The 22,021-nt window shown below is 44.3% G+C and overlaps 1 protein-coding gene across 3 annotated transcripts in view; it reads left to right on the top strand.

Moving 5' to 3' along the window:
* LOC126458385 (apoptotic chromatin condensation inducer in the nucleus) overlaps window positions 1-22,021 on the top strand; it is a 113,363-nt gene that overhangs the window by 9,931 nt on the left and 81,411 nt on the right. For all 3 annotated transcript variants that reach the window (XR_007585625.1, XM_050095374.1, XM_050095373.1), the window contains exons 2-4: window positions 18,972-19,319; window positions 19,422-19,573; window positions 20,822-22,000. Coding sequence is in view for 2 of the 3 variants with exons in the window: in XM_050095374.1 (XP_049951331.1) it covers window positions 18,975-19,319; window positions 19,422-19,573; window positions 20,822-22,000 (1,676 nt within the window). In the remaining variant the exon portion in view is untranslated. The remainder of the gene's footprint in view (window positions 1-18,971; window positions 19,320-19,421; window positions 19,574-20,821; window positions 22,001-22,021) is intronic.

The following is a 22,021-nucleotide window of genomic DNA, read 5'->3' as shown; positions in this document are numbered from 1 at the left end:
CGCCCCCCAGTTCCTTGGTGGAACGAGGCATGCCGTGATGCAATACGTGAGCGGCGACGTGCTCTCCGCGTTTTCCGCCACCATCCTACTTTGGCCAACTGTATCCGCTATAAGCAGTTCCGTGCGCGATGCCGTCGTGTCATCCGCGATAGCAAGAAGGCAAGCTGGAAATTCTTTATTAGCTCATTTAAAACCTTCACTCCCTCCTCGGAAGTTTGGAGTCGCCTTCGACGGTTCTCAGGCGCGCCTAGTTTCTCCCCAGTCTCTGGGCTCACTGTCACGCATGATACGTTCGTGGACCCCGTCGCAATTTCTAACTCGTTGGGTCAGCACTTTGCTGAGATTTCGAGCTCTTCAAATTACCCGCCAGCGTTTCTCCCGAAGAAACGTGCAGCAGAAGTGCGACCTCTTGCTTTCTCCTCTCAAAATCGCGAAAGCTACAATATTGTTTTCTCCATGCGGGAACTCCAACATGCACTCTCTTCTTCTCGCTCCTCCGCCCCAGGACCGGATGGTATCCACGTCCAAATGTTGCTGCATTTATCAACCCATAGTCTGCGTTACCTCCTTCGCCTTTATAATCGAATTTGGACCGACAGTACTTTTCCCAGACGATGGCGGGAAGCTATCGTCGTTCCTGTTCCGAAACCTGGAAAGGACAAACATCTCCCCTCTAGCTATCACCCCATTCCTCTCACGAGTAGTGTCTGTAAGGTTTTGGAGCGTATGGTGAATTACCGTTTAGCGTGGTGGCTGGAATCCCGCAGTCTTTTAACACCTGCCCAATGCGGATTCCGAAAGCATCGTTCTGCAGTTGACCATCTTGTTGCTCTCTCCACTTACATCATGAACAATTTTCTCCGGAAACGCCAAACAGTAGCAATATTTTTTGATCTGGAGAGAGCATACGATACCTGTTGGAGGACAGGCATCCTCCGCACACTGTTCTCTTGGGGCTTTCGAGGTCGGCTACCCCTTTTTCTTCGCGAATTTATGGCAGAGCGCACATTTAGGGTACGGGTGAACACTACTCTCTCCCGTACCTTCTCCCAAGAAAACGGGGTACCCCAGGGCTCCGTGCTAGGTGTTGTACTGTTTGCCATTGCCATCAATCCAATTATGGATTGTCTCCTTCCTGATGTCTCGGGCTCCCTCTTTGTGGACGATTTTGCGATCTACTACAGCTCTCAACGGACCAGCCTTCTTGAACGATGTCTTCAAGGATGTCTCGATCGCCTCCACTCTTGGAGCATCGAAACCAGCTTCCGTTTCTCTCCCAGTAAGACCGTTTGTGTTAATTTTTGGAGTTTCTTCCGCCCTCCTTACATCTAGGTCCTGTCAACCTTCCGTTTTCAGACGTCGCTAAATTCTTGGGTCTTATGTTTGACAGAAAACTGTGCTGGTCCTCCCACGTTTCCTATCTTTCGGCTCGCTGTCTGCGATCCCTTAACACCCTCCGTGTCCTGAATGGTACCTCCTGGGGAGCGGACTGAGTGGTCCTTCTCCGCCTCTATCGCGCCTTAGTGCGCTCGAAATTGGACTATGGCAGCATAGTCTACTCCTCTGCTCGGCCGTCTATTCTTCAGCGTCCTGACTCTATCCACCACCGTGGATTACGTTTAGTGTCTGGAGCTTTTTACACTAGCCCTGTGGAAAGCCTTTATGCTGAGACTGCTGAACCTCCGCTGTCCAATCGGCGAGCAGTCCTTCTGAGTCGTTATGCTAGCCATCTGTCTTCCATGCCAGCTAATCCAGCCCATGACCTTTTTTTCGACGCCTCCTTTGATGTAGGGTATGCAGGCTGCTCCTCCTCCCTACTACCACCGGGAGTCCGCTTCCGTCAACTGCTCCATTCTCTTTCCTTCCGCTTTCCTAAAACCTTCTTGACAACTTGGGGTACAGCACCGCCTTGGCTCCGTCCCCAGATCTGCCTGCTCCGTGACCTTTGTCGATTTCCCAAGGATGGTACCCCTTCACTTGTTTATCGTCGGGCATTTGCTGCTCTATGTGCACAAATGACGGACGCCACATTTATTTACACCGACGGCTCGAAAACATCGTTAGGTGTAGGGAGTGCCTATATTGTTGGCGACACCCCAAATCACTTTCGGCTTCCCGACCAGTGTTCGGTTTATACTGCGGAGCTTTACGCTGTTCTCCAGGCTGTCCACTACACCCGCCGCCATCAGCGGATACAGTACGTAATCTGCTCAGATTCTCTCAGCTCTCTCCTCAGTCTCCAAGCTCTTTATCCTGTGCACCCTCTGGTCCACCGGATTCAGCACTGTCTGCGCTTGCTCCACCTGGGGGGCGTCTCGGTGGCGTTCCTCTGGCTCCCGGGACACGTTGGTATCTGTGGAAATGAGGCGGCCGATATTGCAGCCAAGGCTGCAGTCTCTCTTCTTCGGCCAGCTATTCAATCGATTCCCTTCGCCGATCTACGGAGCGTTTTATGTCGTCGTGTTGTTCATTTATGGCACGCGCATTGGTCGACACTTCCCCATAATAAATTGCGGGACGTGAAAGCTCTACCTTGTGCTTGGACCTCTTCCTCCCGAACGCGTCGTCAGGAGGAGGTAATTTTAACTCGACTCCGGATTGTGGACGTCCTCTTCGTGAGGGACATACATGCACCCCACCACCTCGGTGCGTCAATTGTCCTGGCCTCCACTCGCCTAGATCTTTCGACTGCCCGCATATCAGAAGGTGAAGAAGATACAAGAATTGAAAACCTTGGACCATCTGTCTTATTCTGAGGTCAGGAAGAAATATGACCGCCTCCATCCCATGATGTTGACAACGTCGTTTGCTTCGGTCGTGTCCACTCCTTCCGCAGTATCCTCACCCCTATCCTGTCCCCCCTCCACCTCCTCACCCCATCCGGGGTCTATGCCTCCGCCTCCCAAATCCCTCCCTTCCAAATCCTCCTCCCTCGCGGCCTTTGCCCCAGGGGCCACCCTACCTCCTCCTCCTCCTCCTCCTCCTCCGCCGCCGCCGCCGCCTGAGAAGTGATCCTCTTCTCAGGCGTCCATCAGGGAAATCTTACGGACACCGGCTTCCGAGGTCCGGTGTTCCAAAAAGGACCCCGAGCGTGAGGACTTTCTTCGGGTCCAGCCCCCAAAGCCCACCATCCCTGTGACTCATCAGTCTTCCAAGAAGGCCTCAAAGAAGAAGTCTTTATCCTCCTCTCCACCCCGGCTGGTTTCGCCTGATGCTCCATCCGACAGTCGCTGCTCCCGGCCGTCCTCAGTTTCGCCGGGACGCTCTGCTGCCAGGCGCTCAGCTGGCCTGTCGTCGGCGAATGATGTTGCCCCTCATGTGCAACTCGGGAATGTGGCCGCAGCTGGCGTTGACTCGATGGAACAGGATCCGCCTCCCAACGGTTGTAACGATGTTCCCTCGAAACGTGGCCCTCCGCGGCCGTCGAGGTGACCAGCTCTTCACTCATTTCGTTCCCCCTTTCTCTGATTTGCGATGGCTCTGTTACATTGGAACATCAGAGGTATTCGATCTAATCGGGAGGAATTACAACTGCTCCTCCGCCTGCACTGTCCGCTCGTCATTGGTCTCCAGGAAAAGAAGCTACGCCCAACTGACCATATTGCTTTTACCCACTTTACCTCCTAGCGATCTGACCTAACCCCTGTGGACGGTATTCCAGCTCATGGTGGGGTCATGTTGCTCATTCGGGATGATGTCTATTACCATCCCATCCCATTGACCACCCCACTCCAAGCAATAGCTGTCCGTATTACTCTTTCTGCCTTTACTTTTTCTGTTTGTACTGTCTACACTCCAACGTCATGCGCAGTTAGTCGGGCTGACATGATGCACCTTATTGCTCAGCTTCCTCCGCCGTTTTTATTGTTTGGCGACTTCAATGCCCATCATCCTCTTTGGGGTTCTCCTGCATCCTGTCAGAGAGGCTCCCTCTTGGTGGATGTTTTCAACCATCTCAATCTTGTCTGCGTCAATACTGGCACCCCGACTTTCCTCTCGGACTCTACTCATACCTACTCCCGCTTGGACCCCTCGATCTGTTCTACCACTCTTGCCCGTCGTTTCGAGTGGTTTGTCCTTTCTGACACCTATTCGAGCGACCATTTCCCCTGTGTCGTTCGTCTCCTGCACCACACCCCATCCCCACGTCCCTCGAGCTGGAACATACCGAAAGCTGACTGGAGACTTTACTCCTCCCTGGCGACCTTTCTGGACCAAGATTTTCTCAGCTGTGACAGTCAGGTCGAATACCTCACAGCTGTTATCATCAATGCTGCCAAACGTTCCATTCCTCATACTACCTCTTCTTCACGTCACGTTTCAGTACCATGGTGGAATGAGGCTTGCAGAGATGCTATCAGTGCTAGACAACGTGCTTTACGCACCTTTCACCGCCATCCTACGCTGGCGATTTGTATTGATTACAAATGACTCCGAGGGCAATGTCGTCGAGTCATCAAAGACAGCAAAAAAGCTTGTTGGGCCTCTTTCACAAGCTCCTTTAACAGTTTTACTCACTCTTATGTCATCTGGGGTGGCCTTCACTGGCTGTCGGGCATTAAGGCCTACTCCTCGATACCTGGCCTGACTTCAGGTAATGAGGTACTTGTGGACCCTGTGGATGTCTCCAACGTCTGGAGGTTTCAAGCTCCGCCCATTACCACCCTGCCTTCCTTCCCAGAAAAGAGGCTGAAGAGGCTCGGCGACCTTCTTTCCACTTGCTGAATCTGGATAATTATAATGCCCTCCTTTACCATGCAGGAACTCGAATGTGCACTTGCACTGTCCCGGGGCCAGATGCCTTTCACGTTCAGATGCTGGCACACCTTTCTCCGGCAGGCAAATGCTTTCTTCTTTGTACCTATAATTGCATCTGGACCGAAGGTCAGGTCCCCATGCGTTGGCGTGAGGCCATCGTTGTTCCCGTACCCAAACCCGGGAAGGATAGACACCTTCTTTCTAGTTACCGCCCCATTTCTCTTACAAGCTGTGTCTGTAAAGTGATGGAGCGCATGGTTAACGCTCGGTTGGTTTGGATTCTTGAATCTCAACGGCTACTTACCAATGTTCAATGCGGCTTTCGTCGATGCCGCTCCACTGATGACCATCTTGTGACCTTGTTGACGTTCATCATGAACAACTTTTTGCGAAAGCACCAAACGGTGGCTGTGTTCTTCGATTTGGAGAAGGCTTACAATACCTGTTACCTGCTCCTCACTATGCACAGGTGGGGCCTACGTGGTCGCCTGCCCCTTTTTATTGATTCATTTTTAACAGATCGAATGTTTAGGGTACGTGTGGGTTCTGTATTGTCCGACGTCCTCCTCCAGGAGAACGGAGTGCATCGGGGCTCCGTTTTGAGCGTAGCCCTTTTTGCCATAGCGATCAATCCAACTATGGATTGCATTCCACCTAACGTCTCAGGCTCTCTTTTCGTCGATGACTTTGCGAGCTACTGCAGTGCCCAGAGAACATGCCTCGTGGAGCGCTGCCTTCAGTGTTGTCTTGACAGCCTATACTCGTGGAGTGTGGCTAATGGCTTCCGGTTCTCTGAAGAGAAGACGGTTTGCATCAACTTTTGGTGATATAAAGCATCCGTTCCACCATCCTTACATCTCGGTCCTGTTGTTCTCCCATTCGTGGAGACAACGAAGTTTTTAGGGCTCACACTGGACAGGAAACTTTGTTGGTCTCTGCATGTCTCTTATTTGGCTGCCCGTTGTACACGTTCCCTTAATGTCCTCCGTGTTCTTAGTGGTTCATCTTGGGGAGCGGATCGCACTGTCCTGCTTCGCTTATATCGGTCCCGAGTCCGATTAAAGCTGGATTATGGGAGCCTCGTCTGCTCGGCCATCCCCCTTACGCCGTCTCAACTCCATCCATCATCAGGGGTTACGTCTTGCCACCGGGGCATTCTATACTATTCCCATCAAGAGTCCTTATGCTGAAGCTGCCGAATTACCATTGACCTACCGGTGCTACGTATTGCTTTGTCCGTATGCCTGCCGGCTGTTGTCAATGCCTGACCACCCCTCTTACCAGTCCTTTTTCGCCGATTCTCTCGACCGTGAGTATGGGTTGTATGTGTCTGCCCTGCTGCCCCCTGGAGTCCGCTTTCGTCGCCTGCTTCGACAATTGGATTTTGCCCTCCCTACCACCTTCAGAGAGGGTGAGAGCCCGACACCACCTTGGTTACAGGCTCCGGTTCACATTCATCTTGACCTCAGCTCGCTCCCGAAGGAGGGTACTCCGGATGCAGTGTATTGCTCACGGTTTGTCGAACTTCGTGCGCGACTTGCCATTAACACCTTTATTTACACTGATGGCCCCAAAACCGACGATGGTGCCTGCTGTGCCTTTGTCGTCGGGGACGTCACCTTTAAATACCGGCTCTTCGACCAGTGTTCCAGCTTTATGGCCGAGCTTTTTGCTCTCCATCAGGCCGTTCAGTATGTCCGCCGCCAACGCCATTCTCCATATGTACTCTGCTCTGATTCACTCAGTGCTCTTCAGAGCCTTGGATCTCCATATCCGGTCCATCCCTTGGTGCAACGGATCCAGCAATCCTTCCATTCTTTTGCTGATGATGGCTCTCCTGTTAGCTTTATGTGGGTTCCAGACCACGTAGGAGTGCCTGGGAATGAGGCTGCTGATGCTGCGGCCAAGGCTGCAGTCCTCCTGCCTCGGCCAGCCTCCCTTTGTGTCCCATCGTCTGACATTAGTGGGATTGTTTGTAAGAGGCTTGTGTCATTATGGTGGGATACTTGGTCGTCACTTCAAGAAAATAAGCTCCATGCCATAAAACCGTTCCCAACAGCTTGGACCACCTCCTCCCGACCATCTTGGCGAGAGGAGGTCCTTTTGGCCAGGTTGCGGATTGGACATTGCCTGTTTAGCCACCGTTACCTGCTGTCTGGTGAGCCCACCCCGCAGCGCCCTTGTGGTGATGCATTGACAGTGCGTCATATTTTATTGTCGTGTCCCCGTTTTAATCAATCTCATGTTGCCCTGTCTCTGCCATCTACTTTACAGGAAATTTTAGCTGAATGACGCTCGAGCAGCTGCTCGTGTTCTTCGTTTTATTACTTTGACGGACTTGACCAAAGACATCTAACTCTTAATTATTTTATCTGCGTCTTTGTAAGAACTTTCTGGTGTTCCCCCCCATTGAGTTTTACCAGATTATATGTGCACTTACATTTGTGACTGGGCGCTAATGACCTCAGTAGTTGAGCACAAAAAAAAAACCTCTTCTGCCTTAACACTGAAGCACCCACATTCCTTTCAGACTCTTCACCCACCTATTCCCGTTGGGACCTACCCTATTCCCATTTGGACCTACCTTCAGCACTGCCCAGCTTGCTTATTGTCTTGAGTGGCCCATTTTTCTGACACGTAAGCGAGTGACCATTTCCCGTGTGCTATCCACCTGCTGACTGCTACCGCACCTGCTTTAACACCCAAATGGCAGCTTACTAAGGCTGACTGGTGGCTTTACTCCTCCCTAGCAACCTTCAACAAATAAGATTTCCCCAGTTGTGATGACCAGTGGAATATATTATAAACCTTATACTTACCGCTGCAGTGTGTTCCATTCCTCGCGCTTGATCTTTACCATGCTGTGTCCCAGTCCCTTGGTGGACTGAGACATGCCGTGATGCAGTTCCTGTGATTAGATGTGCTCTCCACGTTTGTAACCGTCATACTATGATGGGAAACTGCATTCGTTATAAACAGGTGCATACACAGTGTCGCGTTCTTCGAAGCAGCAAATAAACTATCTGGATTTCATTCACTAGTTCTGTCAAAAGTTCTACCCCCTCCTGTGACCTGTGGGCCAACCTCCGATGGCTTTCTGGTACCAAGATCAATTTGCCGATTTGTTTCCTGACAGTAGCGGACAATGTCGTAGTAGACCCTATCGCTATCTCCAACACCTTGGACCACCATTTGTAGAAATTTTGAGCTCTTCCCACTATCACTCTGTCTTCCTCCATCGGAAATGGGTGGAGGTGGCTCATGCAATACCCTTCTCTTCTCAGAATCGTGAGTGCTACAATACCGCTTCTTATGAGGGAACTAGATCATGCTCTCACTTCATCCTGATCCTCTGACCCAGGGCCAGATGCTGTCCACATTCAGATGTTACAGCACCTTTCTCTTGCAGGCAAGCACTTTCTGCTTAATACGTACAACCATTTTGGGCAGAGGGCATGTTTCCCTAATGTTGGCATGAAGCCACCGTCATATCCATACCTAAGCCCGGTAAGGACAAAAACCACCTCCTGGCTACTGACCCATCTCTCTCACCAGATGTGTTTTCAAGGTGTATGATTCAAGCGCAGCAGGTATGTTAGCTCAAGTCTTGAAATTTACTAACGACTGCACAGTGTGGATTTTGAGCGCACCGTTCTGCAGTTGACCATCTTGTTACTTTGTCCACCCATGTCATGAGTGGTTTTCTGAATTGTGACCATGTTTTTCGATTTGGAAAAGGCCTACAACACCTGCTGGAGAATTGGTATCCTCTGTACTCTTTACACGTGGGGCTTTTGTGGCCGCCTGCCCTGTTTCCTTCACGAATTTTTAAAAGACAGTTTTCAAGCTGCGTGTGGGTTCTGCCTTGTCACACACTTTTATACAAGATACCGGTGTGTCTCAAGGTTCCATCATGAGTGCCGTGCTCTTTGCTGTCACCATTAACCTTATAATTGCCTTTCTTCTGCCGGGCATCTCCGGCTCCCGTTTGTTGATGATTTTGCCATCTATTGCAGTTCTCCATGGACCTGTCTAACTGAGCGGCGTCTTCAGCAATGGCTTGATCATCTTTACACCTGGAGCATGGACAGTGGCTTTTGTTTTTCTATGGACAAAACTGTTTGTATGAATTTCTGGCAGTGCAATTGATTCTTCCCACCATCTTTACATCTTGGTCTGTCGCTCTTCCATTCGTTGAAACTACAAAATCCTGTGGCTCATGCTAGGTAGGAAGCTCTCTTGGTCCTTCCATGTGTCTTATCTGGCAGCCCACTGTACGCAGTCCCTCAATGTCCTACATGTTCTAATGGTACTTCCTGGGGTGCAGATCGAACCACCCTGTTCAGTTTGTACCAGTCCCTTGTCCATTCGAAACTAGACTATGGGTGCTTTGTTTGTGTGTCTGCACATCCGTTCCTCTTGCGCGATCTCTACACTAGCCACCATCTTGGCATCCATTTGGTCACTGGCTCATTTTACATTAGTCCGGTTGTGAGTGTATGCTGAATCTGCTGAACTACCACTGTCCTACTGCCATGACTTTCTCCTCAGCGGGTATGCATGCTGTTTGTCTGGCATACAGTGTCACCCATCCTATGCCTACTCCTTCGATGAATCCTTTGATCTCCAGTAAGGGGCACGTCCCTCTTCTACTTTGCCTCCTGGAGTCCGCTTATGGTACCTGTTCCGGTGGCTTGACTTCACACTACCTTCAACGTTCACGGTGGGTGTGAACCCTTCACCACCTTGGCTTCGTGAAGTGACCTGTGTTAACCTTGGCCTTCATTCGCTTCCTAAGGACATTACTCCAGCCTCACTCTATCGCCTTCAGTTTCACGACCTTCATATGGAACCTTGTGGTAGTACCTTTGTGTACACTGATGGCTCTCAGACTGACCATGGTGTCGGGTGTGCCTTTGTCATTGGCACCAACGTTTTTCAATATCGGCTTCTGGCACACTGCTCAGTATTTACAGCCGAACTCTTTGCCTGTATCAGGCGATGGAGTACATCTGGCAACACAGTCTTTTCAATTGTGTCCTCCGCTCAGACACTCTCAGCACCCTCAAAGACTACGTTCGCTGTACGCTGCCCATCCCTTAGTGCAACGGGTCCAGGAAAACTGTCACTTGCTCACTCGTGATGGAGCCACTGTAATGTTTATTTGGGTTCGTGGTCATGTTGGTCTTCCAGAAAACGAGGCTGCTGCCAAGGCTGTAGTCCTCGTACCTCAGCCCAGCAGTTCCTCTACTCCTTCCAATGATCTCTTGTGTTGTCATTTGTCAGGAGGTGGTGTCACTTTATCATCACCATTGGTCCCCTTCATGGGAATAAGCTCCAGATATTAGGTTGCTTATTGTGCACTGCCTTTTTAGCCATTGTCATTTGTTAAGTGGAGCTCCCACACCACTTTATACATATTGTGCCCAAGTTTTAACTGTCCGCCACATCCTGATGGAATGCCCATTTTTAGCTGTTTACATTCATGCTTGGGTTTGCTGTCAAGAGTTATCGGCTGTTTTAGCAAATGTCACGCGGGCTGTTGACTGCGTTTTACTTTTATCCATCATAGCAGTATGGCGAAGGCCATTTAATTTTTAGTTCTGGACCTCCGTATCTGTATGGTGTCTTTTGTAACTCTTTCTGCAAGTCCCTGTTCTTAGCTGTTTTATGTCAATTGGGATTGACATATAGTCATTTTTTTTACTCCTCTCTGTCTTCGTATTCTATAGTTTTGACTTGGGCACATGACCCCAGTTCTTTTCACGCCCTAAAACAAACCAAACAAACTCACTCCTGCCAGTGCACTCGTAATAGACCCACTGGTAATGTCTCTTGATTTTAGGGAACAATGGCCCTCCAGCAAATATATTCTGAAAATGATAGTGCTTTTAGCTCACCCAGTAATTAATAAATGTAAAACGCTACACATCATTGTGTCCAGCATAATATTATATCGACCTCCAGAAAGTTTTCATGGGTTGAAACATACATCCAAAATTTATTATAACAAGAAGCAAGACTACTTATGTATGTATGGCCTGTGTACTGTGCCCTCCGCTCCTTTGCTTTAAGTGGAATTTAGTGCGTACACTAACCTTAATGCAATCACCAGCACATACTTTGATGCTATTGAGCAAAGCTCTACATATTTATATGGATGGCCCAAGAATCATGTCAGAAGGCAGTGTGGCTGTGCTGTTTTACGCCAAAGAACGGGTTACCTTTTGAACTCCTTCCTCAGTCTCTTCTTATACGGAGGAAGCAGTAACAATCACATACGTCACTGTAAATCTACATACACACTCTGGAAGCCACCATACAGTGCGTGATGGAATGTACCAAGTACCACTGCTAGTTTTTTTCCTTTCCTGTTCTATTCACATGTAGAGCAAGGGAAAAACAGCTGTCCGTATGTCCCCTTATACCTTAATTTCTTGTATCTTACCTTACTGGTTTTTACGTGGAAGGTATGTTGCAGCAGTGAGATCATTCTGCAGTCGGCTTCAAATGCCAGTTCTCTAAATTTTCTCAATAGTGTTTCTCGAAAAGAAATATCACCTCCCCTCTAGGGATTCCTATTTGAGTTTCCAAAGCATCACCATAACACTTGCATGTTGTTTGAATCTACCAGTAACAAATCTAGGTAGCTGCCTGTGAATTTTTTTGATGACTTCCTTTGGTACAACCCAACTTGGATCCCAAACACTTGAGCAGTGCTCAAGAATAGGTCGCAACAGTGTCCAATATGCAGTCTCCCTTACAGATGATGCACACTTTCCTAAAATTCTCCCAGTAAACTGAAGTTGACCATTTGCCTTCTCTACCACAGTCTTTGCATGCTAGTTCCATGTCATATTTCTTGGCAACATTACACACAGATTTTAAATGACATGACAGTGTCAGGTGGACACAACTGGTCCTGTATCCTAACATCAAGGGTTTTTTCTTCATGCTCATCTGCATTCTCACATTTTTCTGTATCTAACCCTTTTAGCGCCAGTCGTTTTCTCAAAAGATCGTGTTAAAAGTGCCATGCGATTTTACAGTAAAATGCAGACCTCTGCCATACTTGCAATAAAATCTAAACTAATGCATAAAGGAAAGTAAATTTTTTTTCTTTAGGGAATGCTGCTGGCTACAGTAATATGTGCAGTACACATTGTCAAAGAACATATTTTCAGAGAAAAAAATTATTTTCATGATGGGGTTTATCGAAAAAAATAAAACTTTGATTTCAGTTTACTCTGAGACCCATCAAATGATGATATACTCAAAAATTTCAGGTATATATGTAGTTTCCTTAACAAAAACATCATAAAGGAATACAATTTTTTTTATTTCACCAAGGAAAAAATCAAAAAGAACATAACATTACAAAAAAAGTTGTTTTGCTCTAAACGTGTTCTCAGTTCTTCAGTCATAAATCACTGACAAATGTGAGGTTGCAGTTATGACAACTACTTGCACACATGCTGACCAACGCATGAAGGATGCAGTCCTTTCTTGCAACAAACACATACTGTTCGTGAACACCGCTTCTTATCCTTCGTAGAACAAACACTACAGTAGCGTTCCTTTCTCCCCGGAAGAGTCTTTACACCATATACTGTTGGAGCAGGTACATTTATATCTATTGCACTTGTGGTTGCAGTCCTTGCCTGAAACCACTGTTGAGAAAGTTTGCATATGACTATGCTGTTAAACTTCAGCCGTGTCAGTGGTTTGTCGCTGGGGTTTAGGCTTTCCTTATACAAAACATATGCATTCAGCAACATCCTGGCAATTATGCTGAACACTACCTTCTTCCACATATTGACAGTCCTCCTCTCATCTAAGTAGCAGTATGCCATCATATCAGATGAGTCAATGCCACTTATTATATTCAAAAATTACATCTGGTTTCTTGACCGACTGTCTGTTGCGAATTGTCTTTTCTGATGATTTAGCAGAGGATGATGTACTCACAAGGAGGACTGGATTTCTCTGTGATTTCTTCTGTCTGAAGCCACAGAGAAGTATAAAAGATTTATTGAAAAACTGTAGCGGACCTACAGCATAATTCGACAGAAGATCACATGGCAGGAATTTTCTGTTTCTTCTGATTGTTGCCGTTAGATAAGTGCCGACTGAATACAGCTTTTCTGCCAGAGGAATAGATGTATAAAAGTTATCGCAAAACACATGGTAACCTTTTTGCATGTAGCTCCCAAGAGCTAGTAGTTTCATGACGACTACATATCCCAGGCCATTTTCTTTTATTTCGTTTTTGTCATCATCACTTTTTGCACCACGGTATGCATAAAACCCTAGGCAGTAATTTACTACTGAATCACACAGCATCCAAAATTTGACTCTCCATCTGTGATGTTTATTGGGAAGGTACTGGATTAGCTGTGAGTGCGCCTTTGTCCCAACAAGACTTTCATCTACACTCAGTTCCTGGTGTGGAGTGTAGTAGCGACGGAAAATATTGTTGGCAATACTTGAAATTTGGCTGTTGGATCATATAATAGGTGACCAGGAGGGTGAAGTTTCGAATAGTCTACAAAATGTAAGAACCGCAGCAACAATTGAAACCTGTTGCGTGAAAACATTTGCGGAAACCACAGTGTCAACAGGTTTGCATCAGTTGACCAATAACTAAAAATCGTCTTTTTTTTTTTTTCCATATTCAAAATCACTGCTGTAAAAGCCCTCATTTCTGCAACAGTTGTTGGTAGTCACCATAATCGTAAGCAGCTGCTGCGAGAAGAACAAATTGAAAAAATCAATTGATTAATTGGTGTGGCGTTTGCTGGTACATGTTTAGGGCCTGGTACTTCTGCATACACAAAGCTTGGAGGGGGGTGGATTACCTGATGCCTCATCCATTATTTCAATAAAAGTATTTGCACTGCAATTCAATTGTGTTTGGTCGTCGTCATTTGCTAACGCGCAATCGTCACTTGAAGAAGAAAACAACGAGTCCTCTTCTCCACCGGACATCTCATAATCCGATTCACTTTCTGCAAATCCTGCAAATTCATCTTCACTTCCACTACTTATCTTATTATTGTCTAAATCACTCGTATAGAACCGCAACTTCTTACTTGACGACGCCGTGTTTCCGCGAAATACTCGGTAGATAAACAACACCAGAGAAGTTTATTTTACTCGAAATATCGCACTAACAATCGAAAAGAAGATCGATATGCTGTGCCTTTGACCTTCCTTCTGTGTCTTGGCTAGGAAATACTAACAACTTTGCCTTCAAGCGCGGAAAAAATGGATGAGAAGGGCATCACGATCAGATCGTATTTGGCACTAAAAGGGTTAAAGCCAGCTGTTGTTCATCACACAAAGTAGAAATTTAGTCTTAAGTGATCTTGAATCATCCTACAGTCACTCATCTTTGACACCTTCCCACACGCCACATACACAACTGCAGATTGCAGCCCACCCTTTCCAGACATTTATCTTTATAGAAGATAATAGCAGTCCTATCACACTTAGCTATGCCATTCCTGATGATACCCTTGTCTCTGATGCACGCTCGCCGACAAGGGTAACATATTGGGTTCTATTATTCCAGAAGTCTTCAAGCCGCTCACATGTCTGGGAACTTATTCTGTGTGCTCGTACCTTCATTAACAGTGTGCAGTGGGGCACCATGTCAAATACTTTTGGAAATTTGAAAATATGGAATCTGCCTGTTGCCCTTCATCCATAGTTCACAGTATATCATGTGAGGAAGGGACGAACTGAGCATAATTTTTTTTCCCCAGTTGTTTTGGATGCGCTGAGTGGGAAATTTCCGATAAATCCAAGCTAAGTAAGAGGCTAGTACCTTAGAGTACTCTTTGTATAACCGAATTGGGATTCCATCCAGACCTATAAACTTAAGTGGTTTCAACTCTGTCAGTTGTTTCTGAATGCCAGGGTTGCTTATTAATAAGTTGCCCATATGGGACTCTATACCAGGGTCAAACGACGGTATGTTTGTACAATTTTCCTGCAACCATTTCTTAAATGTGAAAATTTAAAACTTCGGCTGTTGTTTTGCTATCTTCAACTGCCACATGAGACTGGTCAATGAGTGACTGGAAGGAAGGCTTAGACTAGCTTTAGAGAGCTTAATAGGACCAGATTTTTTTGCTGATATATTACAGTTGTATTTGTTGTATCCCTCAAGCATGAACCAAGTATGCAACAGCCTTTCTTTGTCAGTATTTTCTGCAGTTTGTTGCTAAACTACTGGGGGTTCTTTTCCACCCTTAATCCACTTACTAGGACATATTTGTCCAGAGCATGACTTACAATTTGTTTAAACTTTGCCCATTACTCATCTATGTGGCACAGAAAGTGCTGCCACAAAAACCTTTGGTCGAATTCAAAATCTATGAAACAAGCATTAATATAATGTAACATCCATCATACTGTATCTAAATGATTGCAGTTGATGTCTGCGTGAGCTGCTAACAACTGTTTATCTGCTCTTTCTAGCAAAAAGACTCTCGTAGCCGCCTTGACTGATTGTTAACTTTTTCAATGACGGTTGCTATGATACACTGTACTATTTAACCCAGAACGATAAAAGACTTGTGATTATTTCTGATTCCAAAAACATTCTTAGTACCATAGAGAACGGGAATTGGTTAACAAAGCAACGAACTTATCAGCATAGTTCGTGAAATAACAGAATGCTTTCAAATAAAGAAATATATTTATTTACTTTGGATTAAAGCTCGTGCAAGCATTTTGTATAACAAAACTGTAGACGAGTTGGCCAAGGCAGGTGCTTTTATCTGGAACCTTTTTAGATATCCAGTTACCTTTCACTGCTTTATTACATAGAGTTAAAATGGAAGTCAGATTCCATTAGGAAGGGGAATGGAAAATATCATCAGTGAATAAATGAAAATATTATAGTTGGGTACAACCCCACGTATCCTGCATACTGTGTTTTTACGATTTATCTGTACACCACAGAGCTACTTTTACACTGCAAAAGGATGAGATTTAACCAAGGCAGTTCTCTGTATCATTATTTGGTCTACAACTTAGGAATTCAGACACCTGTGACTGCAGCAACTCAGATGTGAGCGGCGTTAATCATTTAATCTTCACCTGCCAAACATACAATCCACATAGAGAAAAATTCCTCTCAGAAGTTTACAGCCACAGGATTCCATTCCCAACAAATATTACTAGTAATTTGATAAGGATTAATAGAGCAGTGGTTCAATGTCTGACAAAATTAATTTTAGTGAGTAATTTCAAAATCTGACCACAGAACTATGGATAAGGTGCAATCACCATTGTTTATATTTTAAAGAGTAGTGACTTTTTAAACTTTGCTATTTTCCCCCTAGTGCTTAAAAATTAAGTTTTCCATTATTTACCCAATAGGGAAGAAACAAATTTTAGTTATGTTAATGAAATATGTTCATGTCTAACTTAAATGAAATTCCGATTTTAACTGATAGCGGCTAAGTATTGTACTCCTGCTGAAGGCAAAACTCTCTCTCTCTCTCTCTCTCTCTCTCTCTCTCTCTCTCTCTCTCTAAGTCAAGTGCTGTAAATTCGAACCCTGCCTCCTTCAATTTTGCTGTCACTTCCAGTAACACTATGGCTGCAAGATTTGCTGTTGCTTGGTACAGAGGGTTATAGTGTTTTAACGTAAACCTCTCAGCCTTGCTATCATTTTGCTCACTATTTAAAATAAATGACCTTTTCACTGTTATGAAGTGTCCATGGATTCATATTCTTAACATGGCAGAGATGCAAGCCTCAAGAAACAACTAATGGACAAAGTCACTAACAACACTGAAACATTATCAAAACAGAAAAAAGTTTGTGAACTAACAGGACCTCCATAGTAATACACATTTTTGAGTGGGTTTGTTCTTGTTATTTGTACATAGAAAAACATTTAAAATGTGGAAATATCACACTGCAGAGGAAAAAAGATTTCCTACCATGGAAGCAAGTGTAACTTTGATATAATGAATGCATAAAAAATATTGTTATAACATTTGTTGCTCTCGCCAGCTGGAATCATCTGCCTTCCAGTCTAACCTAAACCTCAGGCTGCACTTCAGATCAGTCAATGTCACTATCTTCATATTTCAGATAGCTTTTCGATGTGAGATACACACTGACTTTGCCAACTCCCTAGCAAACCCATCACCTTCCAGCTTTATTTAGGCCTTAGACTATGCAACACATCAGTTTGCCACCACAACCACCATTTAAAAAAGTGCAAAGTGGAACATCAGTATTGCAATATTCAATATACTCGCTATATCGGCTACACCTATATTAAGGTCTAGTTTGCAACTTAGTCTAAGATACACTCAATCTAAGGTACCATCCACAATAATTAAAATACATGTTGTTAAAAACCATGAACAAAAGTACAGCTGAATCATAAAAACAAAAATGTGCAAGTGTCAATTGGCCATACACTGCCCAGTAGAAGAAAGCATCCAGCTTGGAATTACAGTCTGACAAGCATATCTAATCTGTTACATATGTTCATTTCAGCTTATAGTTCACTGAAGTAAAAGCCTGTTGTCTCAGGAGGAGCTAAATTCCATAGGACTGTTGTGTTGTGTCAAAAGACATAAAACAGAGGTCGCACTTAAAGGTTTGGGTGTTCCTCTTCTGACATGCTACGTGAGAATGGAATGGTCAGGAAATAGTCTAAAAGTGGCTAGATGTGAATGCTTTACCACATACTTCTGCATGAATTTCAGAGTAATCCTGTAGCTGTGCCTAGTTCGTTAATAAAATTATTTCTGGCACTCAGTCTCTTACGTATGACATACAAGACCTACAAAAACTTCAAGTCAAACCAAAACAATCTATAATGATTACGGTTTTTGCTGTGTTCCCCCTGTAGTTCTTGCCATTCAAAATCCATTACAAGCTTCAGCTTTCCTCAGTACTTTCCACTTATTCACATGTCTCTCACTCACCTGAACATTTGCTCCTGCCATAGGAAGAGTTTAAAACTCCCTGCTTTCAGCTGATTTAACACTGACTGTTGTTGGCTCAACCTCCTTCTTCCTCTCCATAACAGGATTTTGTAAGTTGCTCAGCATCTCAAATGCTACATAACTTACTGCTGAGTTCACCATAATACAGAACTTGACAACTCTTTTCAGATGCAAAATTCAAAGCTTACTGCCAGACTGCTTTTCCATTGTAAGGCCACCCCACTACAAAACTTCAGCTCTGATTTTAACTTTAATTTGCAAGTATATTGTTCATGAGAGAGTTACGTTTGTAACTTCTGAATTTGTCTAACTCAGTAACCACTTCAGTATGCTGCCCTTTAGCAACTTAGGAAACTTTTGGAACATATTTTCGTATTGCCGTTGTGGTACAGCCTTGACAGACCAAGTGAGTTGCACAATAACTCGAGATCCTTGCACTTACATTCAAGTGATTCAAATCCCCTTCAGGCCCATTACATCTATGTTTTTCATGGTTTCCCTAAAGAACGTCTACACAAATACCAGTCTGATTCCTTTGGAAAGGAAACGGCCTTTTCCCCCCAATTTGAGATTGTGTACCCTCTTAATGACCTACGGGATATTAAATCCTAGTCTCTCTATCTCTTTCCGAACACCTTCTGGGGAAAATGCTGCAGTTTTTCTGTTAAATTTACCCTCACAAATTCCATCTCTTAAAAGCATTTTCAACATTTTTTCCAAAAGACTCCCCAGTACTGTTGTACCACAAATCTGATACCAAGAAGTTGACCATTAACTGGCAAAAGCCCCCTACCCAATATACACGATTAAAGGAGTACTCTGATAAAACAAAAGCCTCAGCTACTGTACGCTATATTCATGATATACCAGAATTGAAGCTATATGTGGCGTTATCCTATGCCATGCTGTTTCCTCCTCACAAATGAAAGGAGCAATTGTTGATGACTATACTTTGATGAAAAAAAAAAAAAATCCATATATGCTTGTATCTTTTTAATTGCAGTGCTGTCAAACTTAAATGTTAAATCTTAACTTTGATTTTGATATTTATTTCATTGTATATATGCCCCATAGCCTCTGCTTTCTCCTTCAGAACGTTGTGCTTATTAACCTTGCTGTTATGTCTGTGATTGATATAAATCAAAAAATTCAGTCCTGCAGATTGTTCACTTGTTATTATTAGATATATGTATAAAATTATAATGTGTTCTAACTTAACACTTTAATTAGGAAATGAGAAGGAAAAGTGACAAGCTGAAGGAAAAAGATAGAGAGAGTCCAGAAAAGAAAACAGTCCGGCGCTCATCTCGGAGGCATTCTAAGAGGAGAAAACACTCCCATTCCTCTTCACCAGAAGCGGAAGAATCTGGTGCTGATGATAGTGAGTCTCAATGCAGGAGTAGATCATTGAAACGAGATGAGAAACAAGAGGATAATACAGTTTCTAATGAATTAAATGAAACAATTAAGTCTGGCCAAAAGAAGACGGATCCAGGCAAAAATACAGAAAAAAACTTGACAGGCTGTGAAGAGGATTGGAAAGAAGACACTGCATTTTGGTCCGAAGACAACCCACAGGTTTGTGAGAACATAAATTCACATGTTCAGTTAATAATGCAGCAACAATAATTGAATTTTGGATTAAGGAGGTATGACTGAACATTACATTGCCTTTTGCAGGGATTGCTTCCTAAAGAGACTACAGAACCAATTCAGAAAAAGTTACCCACCACAGAAGTGATGGACACAGATGAAGGTTCACAGTCTCAGCAGTCTCTGCCTGAGACTGGGAGAGGTGTTGTTTTAGAACCAAAGACAAGAAGAACAAAACGGTAAACATGTTCAATTGAAATGAGGAATTCACTGTAAAAATTTTGACATAACAGTAGTAATAACAAAAACATTTTAGCTGCCTCTACAAGGAAGCTTGTTGTTGGCATCCATTCTGATATTTTTGATATGCGTGCTCTTGCTCAACATTGTGGGAATGGAGATATTTTCAGTTACGCAGAAATGTACCTGAAATAGTGAGCAGTATTCTACTGCATTGATGTGTGTCATCACACCATTCATTCTGGAATATCCAATGACAGTACATGCTTCAAGGTCAAATATCAACCACCTCACTTTAGCTCAGCAGTTCCTCATCGTCAACAAGCTATTCGTGACCCCAACATTGCTCTTGTGAAGAAAAGTAATTTCACAAAGTCCTTGGTGATTTTTGTTTTGTGGGATTAGGCTGTGGTAGCTTACGTAGGCCACGACCTTAGGCCCATTAAAAATGTATGGGCAGAAACAGAACAGACTGTGTGAGGAAACTGGGAAAGGGTTGATGAAAATTAGAGATTCTTTGCACACCTAACTGAGTGCCTTCCACTGAGGATGCCGATGTTCACTGAAATGTAAGGTCTTTAGACAGATATTAAGTGGCGAAGAAACACACTATCTGCCCTTTTGAGGTCCAGAATAAATATGAGGAACCAAGAACTGTTCATTTTGTGAAATAAATTAATGCAGTAAAACAAAAATATTCCTGAAGATAGGATTCAGTCCGAATTGTGCTATCTGGCATCCATATCTAATGCCCTAGTTGTCAGTGGGATGTTAAATCCTAATCTTAGTTTCTTCTTGCAGTTATCAGGTTGTCAACTATGTCTCTAAACTTCAGAATTATTACACACAGTTTTGTGATATTCAGCTATTTCTTATTATTGTTCTACTTGTTACTCCATCTCACAATTTCAAGTGCCTTTTCCATGAGTGAAATCCTAAGAATGGCACAGAGCAGATTTTCTCATGTTCTTGGAGGATGCGAGCTGAATGGCAGAGAGAGATAACTCTGTCAGTGACACTCGCAATTACATGTATTATTTACTTTTGTGAACAGTACTGCACACTATGTAATATAGTTGACTCGTGCATAAACTGACTATAACAATTCTAATTTCTGCCACTGCCACTTTTTATGAAGTCACATGCACCTATGCACTTTTATTGTAATAAATTTAGGATTGAAAGTTTTACACATATCTAATTTTTGCCAGGTTCTGTGCTATGATTGTAAATTTTTTTTTTTGCAGGATACGTAGGAGGTCTACTGCCAGTGGCTGTGAGGATGGAGAACCTGCTGCAGACAGAGCAACATGTGACGAAATTGCAGCCAGTTCTGCAGTTGAGAGTGAAGAACAGAGAGGAAGAACTGAAAGTGAATCTGACAATGGGACTGAAGTGACAGTTAGTAAAAGGGATAGAGTGGCTTCAGACTGTGCTCAGGGAAGTAATGTGTCAGAAGCAAAGGGGAGTGAAGTTAAATTGAATGAGAACTCTAGTGAACAGGGTAGAAGAAATTCCACGGACAATAGATCAGAGCAGGAAGATCCTGCTGAAGAGAAACTATCTGTTGGATTAAATTCTGAGGTAGTAAAAAAAGAAAAAACTATAGAAGAAAAGATTGCAGATATGTGCAATGATTCTTCGTGTGATAAGTCAGAAACAGACTGCGACAACAACTCTCGGAAAGATATTTCTGAGGGCATGACTAAAGAAAAGGTATTGGAACTTCTAGGTGATGACAGTTCTGCAGTGCAAAGCACTTTGAAGTTAGAAAGTGACAGAGAAACATCAGATGAAAGTACTGTACAACAAGATGCAATCAAAGATGACAGTAGTGCATCACGAGCGTCTTCAGAGACACCTTCCAAGGAAAGTGCTGTTCCAAGGAGACGCAGCAGCAGTGATTCGGCAGATTTTCAGTCAAATAGGGAGGAGGGTGGACGCGACTCATCAGAAGGAGTGAAAATGGAACCGTCTGATGAAAAAAATGCTCTTCTTAAGGAAACTGTCTCATCATCTGATAAACAGCAGCCTGAGGCAGACGATTCTGCTAAGGAAACCGACTCGGTGCATGAGAAAAACTCACAGAATACTGATAAGCATGTGGAGAAGCTCCATGAGGCAGGTAATTCATCTGCAAAAAATGAGAGTGGCTCATCTGATCAACCGAAAACAGAAGAGGTGAAAGTGAAACCAAAGAGAATAAAATTGTGTCGGACAAGTAGAGATACGAACAGCTACAGTGCAGCCAGTAAAGACACCAGAAGCCACAGCCCTGATTCACACGAGAACCAAAGGCCTGTAAAGTTGAACAGGAAAAGCCGTAGTCCAGAACCATCGCAGAAGAGTCGCAGAAGGGAAAGTGACTCACAAGAACCTCGCAGTCCGGGTCAACGTTACGAAAGAATTATTTTAAGGAGATCATTGTAAGTTGACCATCACCAGTC

The sequence above is a fragment of the Schistocerca serialis genome, chromosome 2 (assembly GCF_023864345.2).
Source record: "Schistocerca serialis cubense isolate TAMUIC-IGC-003099 chromosome 2, iqSchSeri2.2, whole genome shotgun sequence".
NCBI classification, from domain to species: Eukaryota; Metazoa; Arthropoda; class Insecta; order Orthoptera; family Acrididae; genus Schistocerca; species Schistocerca serialis.
The sequence above is the reverse complement of the archived record's forward strand: the minus strand, read 5'-3'. Positions and strand labels throughout refer to the sequence as shown.